The 18,542-nt window shown below is 51.3% G+C and overlaps 7 protein-coding genes across 7 annotated transcripts; 3 read left to right on the forward strand and 4 right to left on the reverse strand.

The window, feature by feature from the left end:
* Nucleotides 1-14: 14 nt before the first annotated feature.
* Nucleotides 15-1,889, reverse strand: BO79DRAFT_270559 (polyamine transporter). The gene is made up of 7 exons (XM_025687295.1): nucleotides 1,674-1,889; nucleotides 1,481-1,627; nucleotides 1,373-1,434; nucleotides 1,173-1,321; nucleotides 901-1,115; nucleotides 669-846; nucleotides 15-613 (listed from the first exon to the last, which is right to left on the reverse strand). The coding sequence occupies exons 1-7, from the start codon at nucleotides 1,776-1,778 to the stop codon at nucleotides 81-83; spliced, it is 1,389 nt and encodes a 462-aa protein (XP_025537299.1). The 5' UTR covers nucleotides 1,779-1,889; the 3' UTR covers nucleotides 15-80.
* Nucleotides 1,890-2,155: 266 nt separating this feature from the next.
* Nucleotides 2,156-3,680, forward strand: BO79DRAFT_270575 (2-hydroxyhepta-2,4-diene-1,7-dioate isomerase; the record flags this gene model as incomplete). Its single annotated transcript, XM_025687296.1, has 5 exons — nucleotides 2,156-2,338; nucleotides 2,400-2,591; nucleotides 2,642-3,152; nucleotides 3,232-3,374; nucleotides 3,453-3,680. The coding sequence occupies 5 exons, from the start codon at nucleotides 2,156-2,158 to the stop codon at nucleotides 3,678-3,680; spliced, it is 1,257 nt and encodes a 418-aa protein (XP_025537300.1).
* Nucleotides 3,681-4,536: 856 nt separating this feature from the next.
* car2 (ornithine-oxo-acid transaminase) lies at nucleotides 4,537-6,474 on the reverse strand (the record flags this gene model as incomplete). Its single annotated transcript, XM_025688750.1, has 3 exons — nucleotides 4,537-5,158; nucleotides 5,213-5,914; nucleotides 5,983-6,474. The coding sequence occupies 3 exons, from the start codon at nucleotides 6,472-6,474 to the stop codon at nucleotides 4,973-4,975; spliced, it is 1,380 nt and encodes a 459-aa protein (XP_025537301.1). The 3' UTR covers nucleotides 4,537-4,972.
* Nucleotides 6,475-7,391: 917 nt separating this feature from the next.
* gpi10 (putative glycosylphosphatidylinositol-alpha 1,2 mannosyltransferase) lies at nucleotides 7,392-10,060 on the forward strand (the record flags this gene model as incomplete). The annotated part of the gene is made up of 5 exons (XM_025683467.1): nucleotides 7,392-7,787; nucleotides 7,929-8,159; nucleotides 8,217-8,431; nucleotides 8,493-8,639; nucleotides 8,701-10,060. The coding sequence occupies 5 exons, from the start codon at nucleotides 7,392-7,394 to the stop codon at nucleotides 10,058-10,060; spliced, it is 2,349 nt and encodes a 782-aa protein (XP_025537302.1).
* Nucleotides 10,061-10,346: 286 nt separating this feature from the next.
* On the reverse strand, nucleotides 10,347-13,445 carry BO79DRAFT_246847 (putative GTPase activating protein for Arf). Its single transcript, XM_025685600.1, has 4 exons — nucleotides 13,012-13,445; nucleotides 12,928-12,944; nucleotides 12,713-12,823; nucleotides 10,347-12,638 (listed from the first exon to the last, which is right to left on the reverse strand). Exons 1-4 carry the CDS (start codon nucleotides 13,124-13,126, stop codon nucleotides 10,740-10,742), a joined length of 2,142 nt encoding a protein of 713 aa, XP_025537303.1. The 5' UTR covers nucleotides 13,127-13,445; the 3' UTR covers nucleotides 10,347-10,739.
* A 1,247-nt stretch (nucleotides 13,446-14,692) lies between these two features.
* Nucleotides 14,693-16,635, reverse strand: BO79DRAFT_239160 (Zn(II)2Cys6 transcription factor). Its single transcript, XM_025684886.1, has 4 exons — nucleotides 16,465-16,635; nucleotides 15,793-16,365; nucleotides 15,597-15,740; nucleotides 14,693-15,545 (listed from the first exon to the last, which is right to left on the reverse strand). The coding sequence occupies exons 1-4, from the start codon at nucleotides 16,513-16,515 to the stop codon at nucleotides 14,706-14,708; spliced, it is 1,608 nt and encodes a 535-aa protein (XP_025537304.1). The 5' UTR covers nucleotides 16,516-16,635; the 3' UTR covers nucleotides 14,693-14,705.
* Nucleotides 16,636-17,140: 505 nt separating this feature from the next.
* Nucleotides 17,141-18,122, forward strand: BO79DRAFT_153177 (uncharacterized protein; the record flags this gene model as incomplete). The annotated part of the gene is made up of 2 exons (XM_025678710.1): nucleotides 17,141-17,421; nucleotides 17,483-18,122. The coding sequence occupies 2 exons, from the start codon at nucleotides 17,141-17,143 to the stop codon at nucleotides 18,120-18,122; spliced, it is 921 nt and encodes a 306-aa protein (XP_025537305.1).
* Between the last annotated feature and the right edge of the window lie 420 nt (nucleotides 18,123-18,542).

Here is an 18,542-nt window from a genome sequence, read left to right on the forward strand (position 1 = left end):
CCTTAACACATGTCCCAAAACTCGGGATATATCCAGCTTCACCATGGCTGATCGACCCAAACCCGAAACGCAGCTCCCCATCAGCTTCTCAATCTACGAACCCCCATCTGCCTCACCTGTCTCCCAAATACCATGAGGATAATCACCCCTCCAAAAGCTGGGAGCGTAATCAGCCCAGCAGAGCCGAACACCCATCCCGGACCAACTTTATCGTTCCATGGGGCGATGAAGACAGCCGAGAGAACTCCCAAGATAAGCCTCCAAACTCCCATGCCTGCCGACACCTCTGAAACATGGTTCGGGAAACATTCACAGAGATACGTCATTGCAACCGGGAGAAGGGAAATGGCACCGAAAGTGAGGAGAAGAAACCCGAGTGCCAAAAGCACCCAATGGTAATGGTACTCTAAACTAGCACCAAATAAGCCAAGGCCTATGGGAAGCATTATCACTGGGACCCAGAGACAGTGAAGCCGGTATTCTGGGCGCCATTCTGTAGGTTCAATGTCCTGCGACTTGGACTTTCGGTGGAACAGGTATAAAGGAAGTCTGTCGCTGATGAAGTGGCCGTATAATTCCGCGAGTGCGGTGCCGATTGCTTGGGTTAGCGTGACTGTGGTGCTCGGGTTAACGGCCAAAATGAACTAGGGGAGAGACTGAGAGCGTACATGAAGCCATCGAAATCTTTGACATTGCGTATCCACCTTCGTCTCGAGGGGCTTCAACGAAGGTGACACCGAGGATAATGGCCATTGAAGCAAAGCCAAAGTCTACCATCATGAAGAAACCTACGATTATTGACACGGGAGAAAAAGACACTAAGAAGATATCAAAAAGAATGGATACCTTATGAATATCAGCCTAAGTTACGAGTGCTGATAGGGTAAGAATAAGACTCACCATGTTCTTCCAGCTTGCTCTAAGCTGTGGTGGAACCGCTCTTCCACGGATATACATGTTCCATTTTTTTTGTGTAAAGGATTGCCGCACTTGTTCTCCCCCCGCAAATGCTGTCTCTTCAATAAAGACAAGGATCAACAGAGCCAACACCCCATTCATGGGTACAGTGTACCAGAAAGAGATAGGCCACGAAGATCTTGCATCAACATATGCACCTAATGTTGGGCCAATTGCAACCCCCAAGAGGAAAGGAATATGCAGTATATGCAGACATTTCCCTCGCTGATGTCGGAAGTAAGTCCGCAAGACGAATTCGGAGCCAAGGACTAAAGGTACCCCTGCGCAGAGACCGGCGAAGAGACGAGAGATCACGAATGGAATGTAATCCGATGGACTAGTCATCATGGCAGACCATACCGAGCTGAAAAGGATGCCGATGGTTGACCAGAAAAGACAGAAGCAGGAGCCGTACCTACGGCTAAGAGGGACGACTAGGATAGAGGAGACCATGATCCCAATGAGCCCGCATGAGACCTCTTACCCTCAGCAACATGTTGCTATATCAATGTGTGCTACTTACGGAGAGAGAAATCTGAGTAGCCGTCTTGTGATACAGAGGTGCTTGGAGATATGATCCCTGCATGTTCGTCATAGCAGTGGCTTGACTAGAAAAACAAGCAATAGCCCATATCGAAAGTACACGCGCCTTTCTCGAGGGCTTCCAGTTCTGGTTTCGTCAGGTTTTATTCGCTTAAACTCGACAAAGAACATACCAAGGGATCATTAGGGTCATCTGATGGCTGCGGGTCGAGCACGAGCCCATCAGGGGTGGTTTTGAGGCCATGAACAACCTCCTGGGTCTTCTCCTCATCGAACATTGTCGCAAAGTTGATGGCTGAGAGATTGTATTCTGCTTCGATCGAGATTCATGATGGCGGTGGTGCTGGTGAGCCCCTTACATCTGAAGATACCGAGACTTGACATTTGACTTCAACTAGCACCATAGTGTACCGATAAGATGTCTGTCCCTTGATTGCAGGTCTCGGTGCGGTGAAGTTACTCCGTTGCTATCGGAAAAAAAGTTAACAATGAACAATGCAGAGGTCGTGCAGCTGGCCCGAGCTCCAATCCCCTCTCGAGTTGCACTTGCTGCAGTGATACCCAAGCACCCCTCATTCAGCATGAGATAAATATTCTCCTGTTCGTAAGCTTCTAAGCTCCTACCTGTCACTAGAATTAACTTCATATAGGCATTATGACACTAAACGAGACGCCCTTCACCATCGACAACCTTCCCTACGGTGTAATCTCCACCGCGGAGACACCAACTCCGAGATGCGCGACTGTTCTGGAGGACGATGTCATAGACCTGAGTGCACTCGAGAAGGATGGATACTTCAAGTCGATTCCGGGATTCAAAGGCGAAGTCTTTTCAACTGTATCTGATAGACACAAGTCCCTCCTTGATTTTTATTAAACAAGGCCTAATCTCTCTACAGCCAACTTTGAACAAGTTCGCCTCTCTTCCCAAAGAAGCCCACGTACAGACCAGAGCAGCGCTTGTCGACCTTCTCTCCGACAATGATATCCGCAAAAAATATGCTATTCCCCTCTCAAAAGTGCAAAACCACCTCCCAATGGAAACCAAGAACTTCAGCGACTTTTACTGTTCGTTCGAACACACCAGAAACGTACGTCTACCCCATCATCACTCTCTGCATCCAGATACTCAAAACACCAGTGCTCCGAACTATTCTCCATGAAGCCTCCAGCCTCATGGTTTGTCATTCCTTCTGTCTACAACGGACGGCAAAGCAGTCTCCGCATCTCCGGTACTCCTATCCGACGACCCTGGGGCGTGACGCTCGACTCCAACAAACCCAACGACCCACCAGTTTTCAGACCCAGCGCACGCTTCGACTTTGAGTTAGAAATGGGCGTTTACCTATCCAAGCCACTCCCCCCAGGCGAGATCCTCAACATCAACAACGCAAAGGACCACATCTTCGGACTAGTCATCCTGAATGACTGGTCTGCAAGGGATATCCAGACATACGAGATGGCACCACTGGGCCCATTCCACAGCAAGGGCTCGGGAACGAGCATCTCACCATGGATTGTACCTATCGAGGCATTGGAGGGGTCACATTGTAATGCGAGGGCGCAGGACCCGGCACCCTTGAAACACCTAGCATGGAAGGGCAAGGAAAGCGAGGCAACATTCGACATTGAATTGAAAGCGAGGGTTATCAGTAAGCCTTCCCCTCACCGCTCCTCGTCATCGCCCCTCCACTCTTGGGCCACCATGACACGACACTGAGTGATACACAGGAAACGGAAAATCCTACACCGTCACAGAAACAAATCTAAAGGAGCTTTACTGGACTCCGTTCCAGCAGATTACCCATCTCTGTAGTGCAGGCGAGGGTCTCTCAACCGGAGATATCTTCGGCACGGGCACCATAACCAGCGATGTATGTAACACCCCCCTTGTTCTCTACCATCATATTACTATATAGATTTATACAACACTAACTAACAACCAATAAAAGCGCCTCAACGCCCAAGGCGAACAAATCGGAGTCGCCTGCCTCCTAGAGCGAGGACTGAAAAGAAACATCCTCTCCGAAGCCAGCAAGGACGGACTCGAGTTCCTTGCAGACGGAGACGAAGTCATCATGGAAGGATGGTGCGTTAACCGGCTCACGGGGGGTAAATTCGGGTTTGGGGAGTGTCGTAGTATCATCCTTCCTGCTTTGAGGGAGGGATCTTGGGAGTGAGTAGTGAACCATCTAGCTATGCGGGGTCTTTGCCTGCTACGTACGATAGGTTGGAATGCGCATTTCTTATCACATCGACTATCGGCGAAAGTGACAGGCATGGATGGAAATGATGCTATTTATCGAGTCCTAATCTAGTATCTTTCCTATCCGGGTCGAGACACTTGAAATGATCAGACTGTCTACAACCCCAATAATAGTAGTAGCTGATGATTATATTTCCCACTATTTTCAAGTTTAATCATTGGTGAGTACTATTTGGTAGTAGACCATAAGGTAAAAAATCCTCCGAGATAGTTAGTACAATTTCCTCCGACTGGCATTTGCAGTTAGTTACTTTCCTCCCCTGTCTAAGTACTCCTAACCCCCTTGCTGACTAGGCTGACATCAATTTCTTCGGACAATGACCACCCACCAACGAGAAACAGAAACATCTTGGCATCGTGGATAAAGAAAATTGGAATTGAATTTTGAAGAACAGGTGACGATGAGTATTATATAAGGGATAAGAATTAAATTAGAAGATTAATGTAGTAGACACCATTAAGAATTCCCAATACTCATTTCTCTGTGAAACTCCGATATTATTCATTCAGTTATCATGAGATGGAAGAAGTGAGGGGGTGCGGTTTAGGAGAGGAGAGGTCGAGTGTCAAACACGGCTTTATTATTGGGAAAGGAATGAATTTCTTAGTATGGAGGTATTTTTTACGAGTAGTATTTTGATGCGGGATATATTACGGCGACAGGGACTAGAGGGATTAAATGGGGAGCAATCGGAAGGACAGGAACGGCAGAGGAAAAGGGGAAGAGAAAGAGGGGAAAGAAAGCGCGGGGGCGGCCACATATGCGGCATCATCGAACATCGTGTGCTCTTTTCTTTTCAACTACAACCATGTCAAAACTTCGAGGTAAACTTCGGGAAAACACTCGCTTTGAATTCATTCTAGGCTAGAATTTTGATTCTTATGGTCATCAAGCGTTATCATCAACTTTCATCCATCTAAAGACCGATATCCAACTGGCGCTACGAATTCAGGGCATCTCACACGAGGTGGCAGAGACGGTGTGCAACCGCATCACTCATGCTTGGGCTTTTTCGACAAGAGTCAAACCTCCCGCGCCCGTACGAGTCCTCTGGTCGACACGACAAGGCATCGTCCCTGGTCGGAATAAACCGTACTCAGGTGCTGACGATTTTCAGGCGCTGTCGCGGTTGCGTCGATGTACCAAGTTCATCCCAGTGCATTTGCCACTAGGATCCCATCCGTCACCTCCGTTGTGTCTGGCCTCTAGTTCTCGAGGCTGACCTTGACCTTCTTCTCCGGAGGGGGAATGACCTCATCCTCAGCCGCGCCGGTGAGCGTGGGGAGCTCGTTGACGGCTTCCTTGATGATGTCCAAGGCCTTCTGGACCTCCTCATCGGTGATCACCAAGGGTGGTGCCAGACGGATGATGTTTTCGTGAGTCGGCTTAGCCTGGAGGGGAGGTTAGTATTTGACCTGAAATTCAAGGCGACCGCATTAACTTACCAGCAACCCCTTCGTTTTGAGCAGCATGCAGAGGTCCCACGCAGAGTGGCCGTTGGTCTTGGACTCATCAATGACAATAGCATTGAGCAGACCCTTGCCGCGCACCGTCTGGATGATGGGGCTCTTGATGGCCTGCAGACCGTCGCGGAAGACGTGACCGAGCTTCTCGGCGCGCTCGACCATGTTCTCCTCCTGGACGACCTCCAGGGCTCTGATAGCGACCGCGCAAGCCAGCGGGTTACCTCCATAGGTCGAACCGTGGGTGCCCGGCTCGATAGTGAGCATCACATCCTTGCGGCCCAGCACGCAGGACACGGGGTACATGCCACCGGAGATGGCCTTGCCCAGCAACACCATGTCAGGCTTGATGCCGCTCCACTCGTGGCAGAGCAGCTTACCAGTACGGGCAATACCAGTCTGAATCTCATCGCAGATCAACAGAACGTTGTGCTTGTCGCACAGGGCTCTGGCCTCCTGCAGGTAATCCTCGTCGGGGACAACAATTCCAGCCTCGCCCTGAATGGGCTCCACCAAGAAGGCGGCGAGGTTGGGACCCGCCTTCTCGAAGGCCTCCCGCAAGGCGGCCTTATCGTTGTAGGCGATAGGCTTGTCCGTTCCGGGAATGGTGCAGCCGATACCGGGCAGGTAAGGGCCATAGTTCTCGCGCGACTCGGGGTCAGAAGATAAGGAGATAGCAGCGAACTAAACCAGGAAACACCGGTCAGTCTGGGTCAAATTTCAATTACACAGGGCGATATTCCAGTACTTACTGTGCGTCCGTGGAAGTTGTTCTCCGCACTCAGGACCACCGCCTGGTTCTCAGGAATGCCCTTGACCTTATAACCCCACTTACGGGCGATCTTGATACCGGTCTCGACCGCCTCCGCACCGGTGTTCATGGGCAGGACCATGTCGAAGCCAAAGTACTTGGTCACGAACTCGGCAAACCGGGGGAAGACATCGTTGTAAAAGGCACGGGAACTGAGAGTCAAACGGGAGGCCTGATCGACTAGAGCCGCCACCAGCTTGGGGTGGCAGTGACCCTGGTTGACAGCGGAGTACGCAGACAGGAAATCGAGGTATTGACGACCCTCGGGGTCCCAGACTGTGGTGCCCTGGGCACGAGCGAAGACGATGGGGAGTGGGTGGTAGTTGTGGGCAGCGAAGTCTTTCTCAGCCTGGATGGCCTCTTGAGTAGTGGAGGCATGGTAGGAACTGACGCCATTGTGGCCGTTAGTTCCATTGGTACCGTTGGACGCCATGGTTTGAGAGAAGAATCAGGGACAATTTATGGGAGCAGTGATCAGAGGATGAGAGGCTATGAGAGGCTAATATGTGGGAGAGGAAGAGAGATGTGAGAGCAGTAGGAGAGGAAGAGGAAGGACTGAGGGGGTATCTGGGAAGTATAAGATAAGTAAGAAAGAACAGACGAAGCAAAGAGAAGGGGGGAAAGACACGGTATAAGAAGGGTTGAGGCAGGGGAGGAGAGGAGTGCAGCAGTGACAGGAAGGCTTTTACCAATTTGGCTGGCAAACAGACGAATTGTGGTAGACAGGAAATTTGCGAGGCCGAAGCTACACCGTTAAGCGCAGGTGGACGCGGAGAAGACTCCTAAGTGCAGGTGGAAGCGATCATGATGTCTTTCTGACTAAGGCGGGCGGCTCCGCTCCACTTCCTGGTGGCCTGGGTTTTCTGGCCGCCTTCCTTGGAGGTTCTGGGCAGCCACTCATCATCCCGACAATTACTCTTTTCTTTCTCCTCCCACTCAACTTTCGAGAAGACCCACGGAGCGGATCTCGACGCTTGTTATCGGTCCGACCCAGTCCAGACCGAGAACGCGAGATTGATTGGTTGGTTGGCTGTCTGAGAAAGGGACCAAGTGGTATCTTCTGCTTTCCCATTTCCGCTTTCCCCCTGTAAACAAAACTAAACCAACAAAAGATGGCAGATTTATCGTGACCTGTAAACCTTGGCAGTTCACTGTGACTATTCTACATAGTGACTAGTGACTAGTGGCTGCACTGAACTAGTGCTGCACGCCGTGGTACCTTCCCAATCCACCCAACCACTTTCATCACTATCGTCATTTTTCATCCCTGGATCCATAACTTAATCATCCCAGAAAATCTGGGGTGTATGTGTGTGCCTGACTAGTAAATAATTCCCCCGATCATCCATCATGTCTGGGGTTCGTCGTCGGCGGAGAGCCTCTTCTTCAACAGCCTCCTCCTTTTCCTCCCCCTCATCCTTATCGGACAGCGACTACATCGCCGACGCTGATGTCTCCGATCCCGATGCCTCTCTTCTGTATGATTCCTCCTCCCGCTCTGGTCACCTGAGGCCATCCTCTTTGTCTTCCTCCTTCTTCCCCTCCTTATCCTCCTTATCTTCCTCCTCCGCCTTCCTCCTTTCCACCCCGCCATCCTCGCTTCGCATCTTCCTCTTCCTCGTCGCCTTCCGTCTGGTCAACGCTTGGACCGTTCGGACCTTTTTCCAACCCGATGAGTTCTTCCAATCTCTCGAGCCCGCTTGGCGGGCCGCATTCGGAGACGACCATGCGCCTTGGATCACTTGGGTGAGTTCTCCCTTTCCATTGGAGCATTCCGCTCTGTACCTCCCTGCATCTTCCAAGAAACCCGGTGTCATCATCACAACTCTTCAGCCAATCTGCTGGGGCTCTGCAAGACTAATAATCAATGACGACGTCCTTGTGCAGGAATGGCGCCACCAGCTGAGATCTTCCCTACACCCTCTTCTCTTTACCGCTGTTTATGCCACTACCGATCTGCTCGCTCGCCTACTCCACATTTCCCCTGCATGGCAAGCGGAATGCCTAGTTGTCGCCCCCAAGGTTGCCCAAGCCGTTATCGCTGCCGTTGGTGACCTATATACCTGGCGATTGGCTTGTCGCGTGTATGATTCTATGTCTCACGAGGCCTGGGCTGCAGTATGTCTCAGATCTCCAGCCAGCATGCGTCTCATCAGGACTAATCACAGAACATAGCTGGCATTGACCATCGTGAGTCCTTGGCAATGGTTCTGCTCCACAAGGACCTTGTCGAATTGCCTGGAAACCTCCCTTACCATTGCTGCTCTTTATCTGTGGCCATGGGTATGGTCGTTGGATCCCTCAACCACCACCCAACCAAAAGGGTCGCCCTCACGTAGCCTCAAGCCCCAGCCGGACGAGGACCAGTCTGACACGGCTGTCCTGAGCAGGTACGACCTTATATTTTCACCCAGCTTTGTGAAAATGCACTAACTCTATCTCTGGGGATAGGCTTCGACGATGCCTTGTGCTGGCGGCTGTGGCATGTATACTGCGACCCACCAACGTTCTGATCTGGATGGTACTTGCTAGCCTGTTGTTGTACCGGAGCACTCCCCTTCGACGGGCGACGCTTGTCCGCGAAGCTCTACTCTGCGGGTGAGCTTAACGGTTCCCTCCATTTGTTTCAATTACGCAACTACTTCTAACACTCTTACAGCTCAGCTGTTTTGGCGGTGTCAACTACAGCAGATCGGTTCTTCTACGGATTCTGGACTTTCCCACCCCTACGATTCCTGTACTTCAACCTTGCCCAGTCGCTGGCGGTCTTCTATGGAAAGAATGATTGGCACTACTATTTGTCTCAGGGGCTTCCCCTCCTCTTGACTACAGCCTTGCCCTTCGCCGTTGTGGGCTTATACCATTCGTTAACCCGACCGCGATCGGGTGAACTCAGCGAGTTGCAGGCTTCGATGCAGGTTCAGCTTGCTTCGGTGTGCCTCATAATGATCATTGGACTGTCGCAGATATCGCACAAGGAGGTGCGGTTCATTTATCCATTGCTGCCCTCGCTGCACGTCCTCACTGCACCTGCTCTGGTAAATTTCTTCCGCCCCGCGGTCACGGCGGGAAGTCAGAGACACACCCCCAGACGGCTCACCTTGGTTTTCTTGCTACTGGCGAACGCCGTCATTGCACTCTATACGACAGTCATCCATGCATCCGGCCCAGCGGCCGTGTTGTCCTACCTTCGGGACCAGCGACAGTTCCATGGTTCCAACGATATGACCGATACTTCTCAGCCCGGGATCACAGCCGGGTTCCTCATGCCTTGCCATAGCACTCCTTGGCGCTCACATATGGTCTACCCCACCATCAGCGCCTGGGCACTATCCTGCGAGCCTCCTGTCGGCCTCGACGCGTCCGAGAAAGCTACGTACTTGGACGAGGCGGACCAGTTCTACGCCGATCCTGAGCAGTTTCTGCGCACGAACATGGTTGGCGGTCTGCGCAGATTCCCTCGAAGGCCATCCTATGACAAGTATAATTGGAAATCTTCGCAGTTGCCCACACAGTACCAGTCCAAAACCCCGCACGAATGGCCCGATTACCTCATCTTCTTCGCCCAACTCGAACCCACCCTACAGAGTCTCCTCCGCTTCTCCGCTTATAAGGAATGCCACCGCACCTGGAACACCGCCTGGCATGACGACTGGCGCCGTCGGGGCGATATCGTCGTCTGGTGTGTTGATCCGTCCGAACAAGCCGCGCGGGACAGTGTGTACATACAACGCCAACGCGAGAGCCGAGATCTCCACTTCGATCGCATCGTGCAAGCTTTCACTAAGCCCACGCACAAGCAACGTCTAACGCATTTCTGGAAATCCATATTCTCAAGCCAGTCCCAATCGTCCTGGTCGTGGTCATGGCCATGGCAGCGCCGCAAACGCACAACTATTTTTGGGTTTGAGTTGCCGGCCTGGCCGTTCTCAAAATCGTCAAGAAAATCATCATCTTGGTCATTTCCCGCCTGGGAAGAGCTGAACCGGCGGATGAACGATCGGGCAAATTGGGCTTAGTAACTTGATGCGTGCACATATAGTCGGGAAGATATGATCTATGTTACTATACTAAGCTGTATATTCATCTGTGAACATTTTGGAATAATACCTCGGATACCTCTGCATAGTTTGATACGGAAGATTTTGTTATGTTGTATCCTATTTAAAGTACCATATACCATATACCAAGTCGCTATATAATTGAATTTTGCCCTGCTATCATCCAAATATATATCCAACAACCACTAGAAACGTTTTATCTCTATGCAACAATCTCCCCGATGAAGTGAACAGAGCAAGAAGGAACCACTATATACTTTTCCACCACAGAAAAAGCCGGCTGAAAGTAAAAATAGAAAATGAAGAAAGATATAAGTAGTTGATACTCAATGATCGCACCACCAGACCAACTACAAAGCAAATATAGGAATATAGATATATACCGCGTAAACCCTCAAAAGCATAGAAACAAAAACACAGGCAACGCCAAAAATGCAATCAGCTAAACTAATCTACTTTACACTCGCCTCACCAAGCTCCAGATTCCCTTCCAGGCCAGATAAAAATAGTGGAAGTCCCGAGCGTCGACGAGTTCACAAGTAAAGGCACAAGGGCTATATATAAGATCAAAGGAAGAATGTGCAATAGATAGAAGATATATAGATTTGATCCAAAAGTGAAAGATAAGGGATGAACACTATCCATATCGTGCACTCAAGCTGGCAAATGCATCGGGACTGTGTCGTCCGCTTTGGAAGCCGTTGATATCGACGCTTTGCTGGCTCATGTGGCCTCGTGGGAAGCCGGTGGGCTTATTGGGCATTCCTCCGTAGACATTGAGTGTTTGTTGTTGTTGTTGCTGTTGTTGCTGTTGTGGGGGTGGGGCGGTGGTGGTGAGGTAGGGTGTTGTTACTTGTGCGGTGGTGGTTGGGACCGAGGAGGGAGCTCCTGGTTGGGGAGCTGTGGTGAAGAAGGGGTTGCGGGTGCCGCTTGCTGAGAGGGGGTCTGTGAGGGGGTTGCTCTGTTGTTGTTGAGGTTGCTGCTGCTGCTGCTGCTGTTGTTGTTGTTGGGGCATGATGTTGAAAGGTTGTGATTGTTGTTGTTGCGGCATGGTATTGAAGGGTGAGGGCTGGCCGGTCTGAGTGGGAGGGTTCACGGCCGTGGAAGGTCGGTATTGTGGTTGTTCTGGGGTGGCGGAAGGTTGCGGGGAGAATTGATAGAGGGAGAGGATGCTGTTCTTGTCGACGCGGCCGGTGGGCTGCGGCGCTAGATGCTGTGCGGATGCTTGATATCCGTATTGCGGTTGCGCCAGGTATCCTGCGTTCTGGGGGGTAGCTGGCGCGGTCATGGTTTGATAGGGGTTCAGAGACCCTTGCGGTTGTTGCAGATGCTGCTGCATTTGGTATTGGGTTTGCGGTTGTGGTTGCGCCTGGGGTTGAGGCTGAGACTGAGGCTGGGACTGAAGCTGCGATTGGAAGGGAGAAGGCTGGCCGAAAGGCGATGTGGAGGGCATGACAGGCATGGTGTTTGCGTGTCGAAGGGGGCCGAATGGGGAATTGGATGCAGCCTGGTTCTGAGGTGGTTGCTGCATCCCTGTCGGCTGCGGTGCAACCTGACTGAAGAAGGGGTTTGTCTGGGCGAGATTGGACGCGGGAGGGGTCATGCTGGCCTGCGGCTGAGCTCCGGTCTGGAAGAAAGGATTGTTGCCACCGTCTAGTGGCTGCGGAGAAGAGACATATGGGTTCTGGGCAAAGTTCGTGGGAACCGGGGGCGTCGCCGTCTGCTGGTAGAGAGGCTGAGGGAGCGAGACCTGCCGCATTGGATAGCCACCGGTGGAGTGCGGAAACAAGGGCTGCGCGACCTGCAGGTTCTGGAAAGACTGCTCCAGCGCTTGCACAGGGGCCTGCTGGGCCTGCGGCTGAGACTGCACAGGTGCATCGAACGGGTTGTAGCTCCCACTTGCTTGGCGAGTAGCGGGCCTGGCATCCAGTTGATCGAATGGATTGGAAGATTTGCCAGCATCAGGAGTAGGTTGCGCAGCCGGAGACTTGGCAAGCGAGATAGATCCATTGCCTTCTCCCAGCCTCACTAACGTCTCGATGGTCTTGTCTAGATTGCCGTCCAGCTCGCGGAGGGCGATCGCGTTGCGGCGCTCGTTCGCGAAGCCCATATCCCGTAGGGTTGCCAACTTCGCATCAAACGACGCATCTCCCGAGCCTTTCCTCACTGATATTCCCGACGCACCGAAGCTATCCGACTGTGGTGAGATTGCCGAACCTCTGTTGGACATCCGGTTGAGGTTGGTCGCAGATGAGGCGGACCGAAGACCAAAGCCAAAGGGCCTGGCAGGCTTGGGAGGGAGGGGAGGAGGAGAGCCTTCCGGAGACCGGTCCTCTGCGCGGGGTCTATCGTAGTCCGAATCATGACGACTGGGAGGCTTTTGTTTCACCTCGTCGAGGGAGCGGTGCTGGTATTTCTGGCGAATGAAGCGTTCCATGCATGCGTCGGACTCGTCCACGTCGGTCGGAACAGGCGGCTTGACGTTCTTAGGGTTGTAGATCTTGTTCATGATGTTGTTTCCGTGCGATTTCATATTCTAGACAATCCCACCGGTTAGCGATTTCATTCTCTGGCTGCGAAATGTATCCCGGGATCACTATGACAACTCACATCGACCTGATCGTCCGTCCATGTATCCATGCTCAAGGATTTGACCTTGGAGATATGTGTGCCCAGCTTGCGATGCAAAGAGGCACATCGCATGCAGATAAAGATACCAATCTATTCATGTATTCCGATCAGTATATCCTGTCCTTCCTCACAAAACGAAAGAGTTCACTGCATTGCATGTATGTATGTATGAATCGGGTTGACGAGAGACGTACGTTCCAACTAGCCCATCCTATACCAAAGAAAACAATCCATTAGCACTCTGCACATAGAATAAGACATACGGCGACGCAACTCACCTGGATTCAAGGCCTGACAATCGGCACAGCGGTCATTTCCAGGGACCGACCGAATGAGGTCCTGCAGCGCCCGCTCATTGCGGAACTGCTGCCGTTTGCTAATTCCGGCCACCATGATCGCAAGACTCTAACAGAATGGCGGGGTATCTTGCGCGACGACAGGGGTGGAATTCCGGTCTCACGAACCCCAAGACAAGGAGAGGGGGGAAGAAGGAGTGAGATGTAGGGGGGGGAGAGGGGAGGCGAGTTTGGGAAAAAGTCTCCAGCGAAGCAACAGCACGAGCCGAGCTTCCGGAACGGGGGATTCGGGAAAACCTTCAAGCTGAGAGGCAAAGCATATTTACACCAGGAAAAGCGTCGGGAGATACACAGCAAGAGTAGTCGACGAGGAGGAGGAACAGGGGGGAATTGGGCAGGGAAACAAGTAAAAGGAGCTGGCCAGGGATGAAATGAGGAGAGTGAGAGAGAGAGAGAGAGAGAGAGAGAGAGAGAGGAGTCAGTCGGCGGAGAGTAGAGGTGGGGAGCAGAAGAGCAGCGACGATGGATTGATTCAGTTAGAGTCCCACGATATTAATAGTTGTCCGTTTGCCGGCCCAATTCGGCCCACGTTGTCTGCTGTTTGGAAATAACTAGATAATAGATAGTAGATAAATATCTACGAAGGAAATATTTATCGGAGTGATGGCGCAGATGCCCAGAAGTCTTAAATGCAGAGCAAGCAATACATAAAAGGATAGGAGAAAATCAAGCGTCCGGGTGGCATCAGGGGCAGCACCAGCACCAGCAGCCCCCAATGGCTGGCTGCAAAGCAACGCTTGGAACTTTCGACCCCAACCAGCCAGGATTGTTAACACTCAGTCCTGTTCCTGGTGTGGAAACTCTATTCATCATGATTTGGCAGCAGTCACGCCAATGAGACACCCCTCCCCCCCCCTCTTGCCTTCGAATAACGTTATGGAAGCAATTCAATGCCCCATTCCACAGTAGTAAGTAGTTAGTAGTACTGGACTTTCTGCATGGATCCCGGGACGCGTCATGGAAATCCCACGGCCCGAAGCAACCAAAAGGACCCTGAGAAGCCCCAATTATGCGAACTGACAGCAAGGCAACTGTTGTTGCAGTGGTGTCGCTGATCCTGCACTCGCTCGGTGCATGCATCTGGTTCATTCTACATCTACGATCATATCACACTCCATACCTAATTCAGATTTGTCGATAGGGAATGTATGAGCAGCAGGTGACTCCGACCACCATTGCACAGACGAGCTCCGAGGAGGAACTCAGTGCGGTAGGGGAGTCAATTATGCCCGGGGTAAAGGGTTACTCTAGTACGCCAATATGACCTGCCATCCTATGGTCAATTAAGAAGGAATTGGAGGTTGATTATGCGTTCGTGAGGTATGAAAAGTGTAATAATAAGAAGGAAAGAAAGTGCGCGGAACGAAAGGATTTTTATATGGGTCAATGTCATAGTGCGGCACGTGATTGCTCCTGGAGTGGTAGTGGCCTCAGGTGTCACTGTGGTGTGGATATCCCAGCCATTGGCATTATTTCACGGTGCATCATTACACAGTAGAAATTGTTGCTATACACATCCAGCCAGTTTAGTCTATTCATAAATATACTACACGCTTGCGTCAATCACAAAGTCCCGTTCCCCATTCCCCCCGCCGACGGATACGTCTTGAGCAAGTTCACTGTAACATGGTCCGTGGCCAAACGGTGTCGCCAGACTCCATCGCATCTATCCAATGTAGCCCTCCCTGTTCTTCCCTTAACACCGTGATGATAGTTAAAGCGGTGCCAATGCCCATCTCCCGACCAATCACGTTGAAGCATCTCATAGCCCAGTTATGCATCGGGCTTGAAGCTCCGCCAACAAGTGCGGCCATGGTCAGTGGCAGAAGCATGGTGAACCCTGTGCCCGCATAGGTATGCGGAGAATCAAAGACATTCTTGCTTTCATTGCCAGCAACTCCGAACTTGAAAGGAACAGAGCAGCAGATGTCTGTCGCTAGCTGCCTCATCAGATCACGAATTCGAATACAATGGGCCTTGAAGAGGCCATAGTCTAGTACTTGATGGCCACCCAATGCCATGGATTGCAGATGGGTCAGGATCATGTTGTTAACGAGGATTCGGATGTAGCGGTAGTTGTTCCAGATATTGCAGGACCAGACGGATTGGTAAATGTGATAGGTCCCTCGGTAATGGCAGAAATTGCCCTTTTCGTACTCGCAGGATGACACACTGCCCGGCTGTGTCTCGACCTTGTAGGTGAAACTGGCTGAAACATTACTAGCGAATTGCTCTAGCTCCAAGTCTATGGCCATGGCCATCTTTACAATCTCACTGCTGTTCGAGAGAATTCCTTCTCTGACATCAGCCTGAAGCCCGGCGAACTTAGCCATGACCTTAACTAGTCGATCTCCGTCAGTTGGGAGAGGATACGACGCCAGGTCGGTAGCTACTTGATCAGGCATATCGATCAGGACAGAAGGGAGTCTCGTTTTCTTTTGTAGGCAACCAAGGAGCTGGAAGGGTCATTAGCCAGATTCTGAATAAGAGACTTGGATAACACCCACCACCTCATTTCGGAGGGCTTGAAACATCCAGAACCCGCCTTCGCGCCGAAGCTGATCTCTGCCGCGAAGTTCAAGGACAGTTGCCACCCCCTGTGAGTGTTCGATCCAGGATTGCAGGCTCTCATTTCTCTGGCAAGCAATAATCTTAATAAACCAGTCAGCCATATGCTCTGTCAATGGTCAAAGTCAAACTCACCTCGTATAATGATAAGCAAACGATCGCGGTCAGCGTGGTATCTGCTGTAACCAGTTTCGGATCGCATAAGGCTGAGTTTGTCAGCTGCAGAGCCTTAGTATACTCGCGCCGAGCCGACAACCGCATTGACGAGGACCTCTGCATACTAGCAAGATTCGCTAAGCCCACGGATGCAATGCTAGCCATCATAGCTTTCTGGCCAAGGGACTCAGCGGAGCCGGCACCATGTTTGAATGAGGTCTCCACCGTGTTAGATGCATTGAACCACGTGTACGTGTTCAGGAAAAAGCATGTGGCTTGGAAGGTATGATCCAACGCAAAGTTAACTATCGCTAGGGGGAACCGCAGAGGGTAGTGTCCAGGATTTACTTCCTGGGAGGTATTCCGTCTTGCTAGCGTTAGAACCGAAGGCTCCGTGGAGGAAGATTCTTTGTCTAAAGTGGCAGATCTCTTGACTCTTCGGGCTACTGCATCGCTCTCGTCTCTAAACCATACAGAGTGCGGGTCTCGATAGCCGGAACAACTCCGCCTTGCTTTTCTACAACGACCGCAGACTGGTCTAGCTTCATCGCACTAGGAGCAGTGATCAGATCAGATGGAATGGGTGGAAGGCGCCGGTGTCTTCGATACGATGATAGGATGGTGGATCATAGACAAGGCCATACTACTTACTTTGACTCTCCTCGCACGACACGTACCACACCCTCCGCTTGGTTTGCCCATCACGAGTGAGGAGCCGCATGTAGACTGGGATGGTCGTATCACACGCGATGCCTAAGTAGCGTAATAGAAGGGTATAGCAAGCTTGACATACTGCGGCCCCAACATGCAGGTCCTTTCCAGACTGAGCTTCGGGGAGCAAGATAGATAGATGAAGTTCGTATTGAGGGATCACCAAACGCCACGAGTCCAGCGAAGCCCCAGTCCGGTGGGGTTGGTCTAGCCGCATTTGGAAAGCAGGGCGAGCAATACCGTGTTCTGATTGGACCTGATGTCCATCCATGATATCGTCGTTGAAATATCCATCAAGTTTGCTCCATCTGGCCTTCATTATGGCCTTTGGTTGGGCAGAACGATATGGCTAAGCATAGCCTCAAGCTCCCGATAGACGCTTGTTTGAGGTACATTCCAGGAAAGCACAGCCTTGTGGGTGCAGGTATTGGTACCGTGGAGAAAATATGTGATTATAGCAGTCTTCAACAGGGGAGATAACGGTTGCCTGGAATTGTTATATAACTTGCCTCTCCTCTATCGACATTCCAATGAAGCAGATTGTTCTGAAGTCAACACTTCTTCTCTTCTAGCCCATAAGAGACACTGACTCGTTGTTCGTCTCTCTATCGCAAGCATGGCCGTCAACTACCGACATGGTCTCTCCATTCTGGAATTGATCGTATACTTCCCGTCCCTATTCGTCTCGTTGTACATGGGCTTCCGTCATGGCTTCCAGAGAAACGCTGGCTGGGTTCTCTTGATAATCTTCTCCTTGGCCCGCATTGTTGGTTCGTGCTGCTACCTGGCCACGATAGCCCACCCTGAGACCATCGACCTTTATATCGCATGGGGAGTTTGCACTTCCATCGGACTTGCCCCTCTGATTTCCACGTGCATCGGTCTCTTGTCCCGAGTGTACGTGTCATTCTGATCTGCTCTAAGTCGTCAAGAAACTAACCAGTCCCTCGTACTCCAGTAACGATTCCATTCAACGAAAAAGCGGACGCGGCCTCCTTCCAGCCTTCTTCAGATTAGTCGGTCTCCTCACACTGGCGGGCATGGTCCTTTGTATTGTTGGTGCAAGCAAGAGCTCGAGCCTTCAGGGAATCACGAACAGTACAGAAGCCAAAGTTGGCGACGTTCTATACGTCATCGCATGGGCCTGTCTCTGTGCCCTGCTACTCGTCGTCGGAAGCAAGTATGGAAGCATTGAGGATGGCGAACATCGCTTGGTTTTGGCAGTCGGAATCTCAGTTCCGTTGCTTCTCGTGCGCCTCATATACTCCCTGTTGTCGGTATTCACGCACAACCCCACGTTCAACATGTTGACCGGAAATGTCACTGTCTTCCTGGTCATGGCTGTTCTGGAGGAGATCGTGATTGTTGGGATCTGTCTGGGAGTTGGGATGACTCTAGAAGTCCGTCAACGCACGACAGAGTATGAGGCCTGCGAGGCACCGGCTCAGGGAGGTCCTGAGCTCGAGTCTCAACAGAGACCTGAGATGATGTCGTACAACTCCGGAAAACAAGAACGGAGGAGAAGAAAGAGACGTGGTGGACCTATTAGCCAGCTCATCGGATTGGCCATCGATGCGACCAGATCTAGGAAGCAGTGAGGTCTCAGTTGTACTGAGCATTGCTGTTAATGATATGTATCTAAGTCGGGTGATAATGATATTTCGAAGGAACAAAATCTTTTGACATTTCTAATGACATGTCAGTCGCATAGACATATATTTCCTCTCGCCTGAGGCTCGCAACGACTTGGCACAGTAAACCAGGCCATACTTAGTATATAGGCGATAGGTATAGCACCAGACATTGATGGCACGCACTCAGTCACTCCAACCAGCCCATTAACGTAAAATAGCATGCTGGAGCCATATATGTAGCAACAGATGTTCAATGCTGAAGAGTCTATGAAAGTGCCAGACAGCCTGCCAGTATGTAGATAGCTGTATCCCTATCGAGCAATAGGAGCAACCATACTCGCTTAGGCTAGCGTTTACATCACATGACCTAAAGCTTAAGCGAAA

Source organism: Aspergillus costaricaensis (genome assembly GCF_003184835.1).
Source record: "Aspergillus costaricaensis CBS 115574 unplaced genomic scaffold BO79scaffold_25, whole genome shotgun sequence".
Classification (NCBI taxonomy): Eukaryota; Fungi; Ascomycota; class Eurotiomycetes; order Eurotiales; family Aspergillaceae; genus Aspergillus; species Aspergillus costaricensis.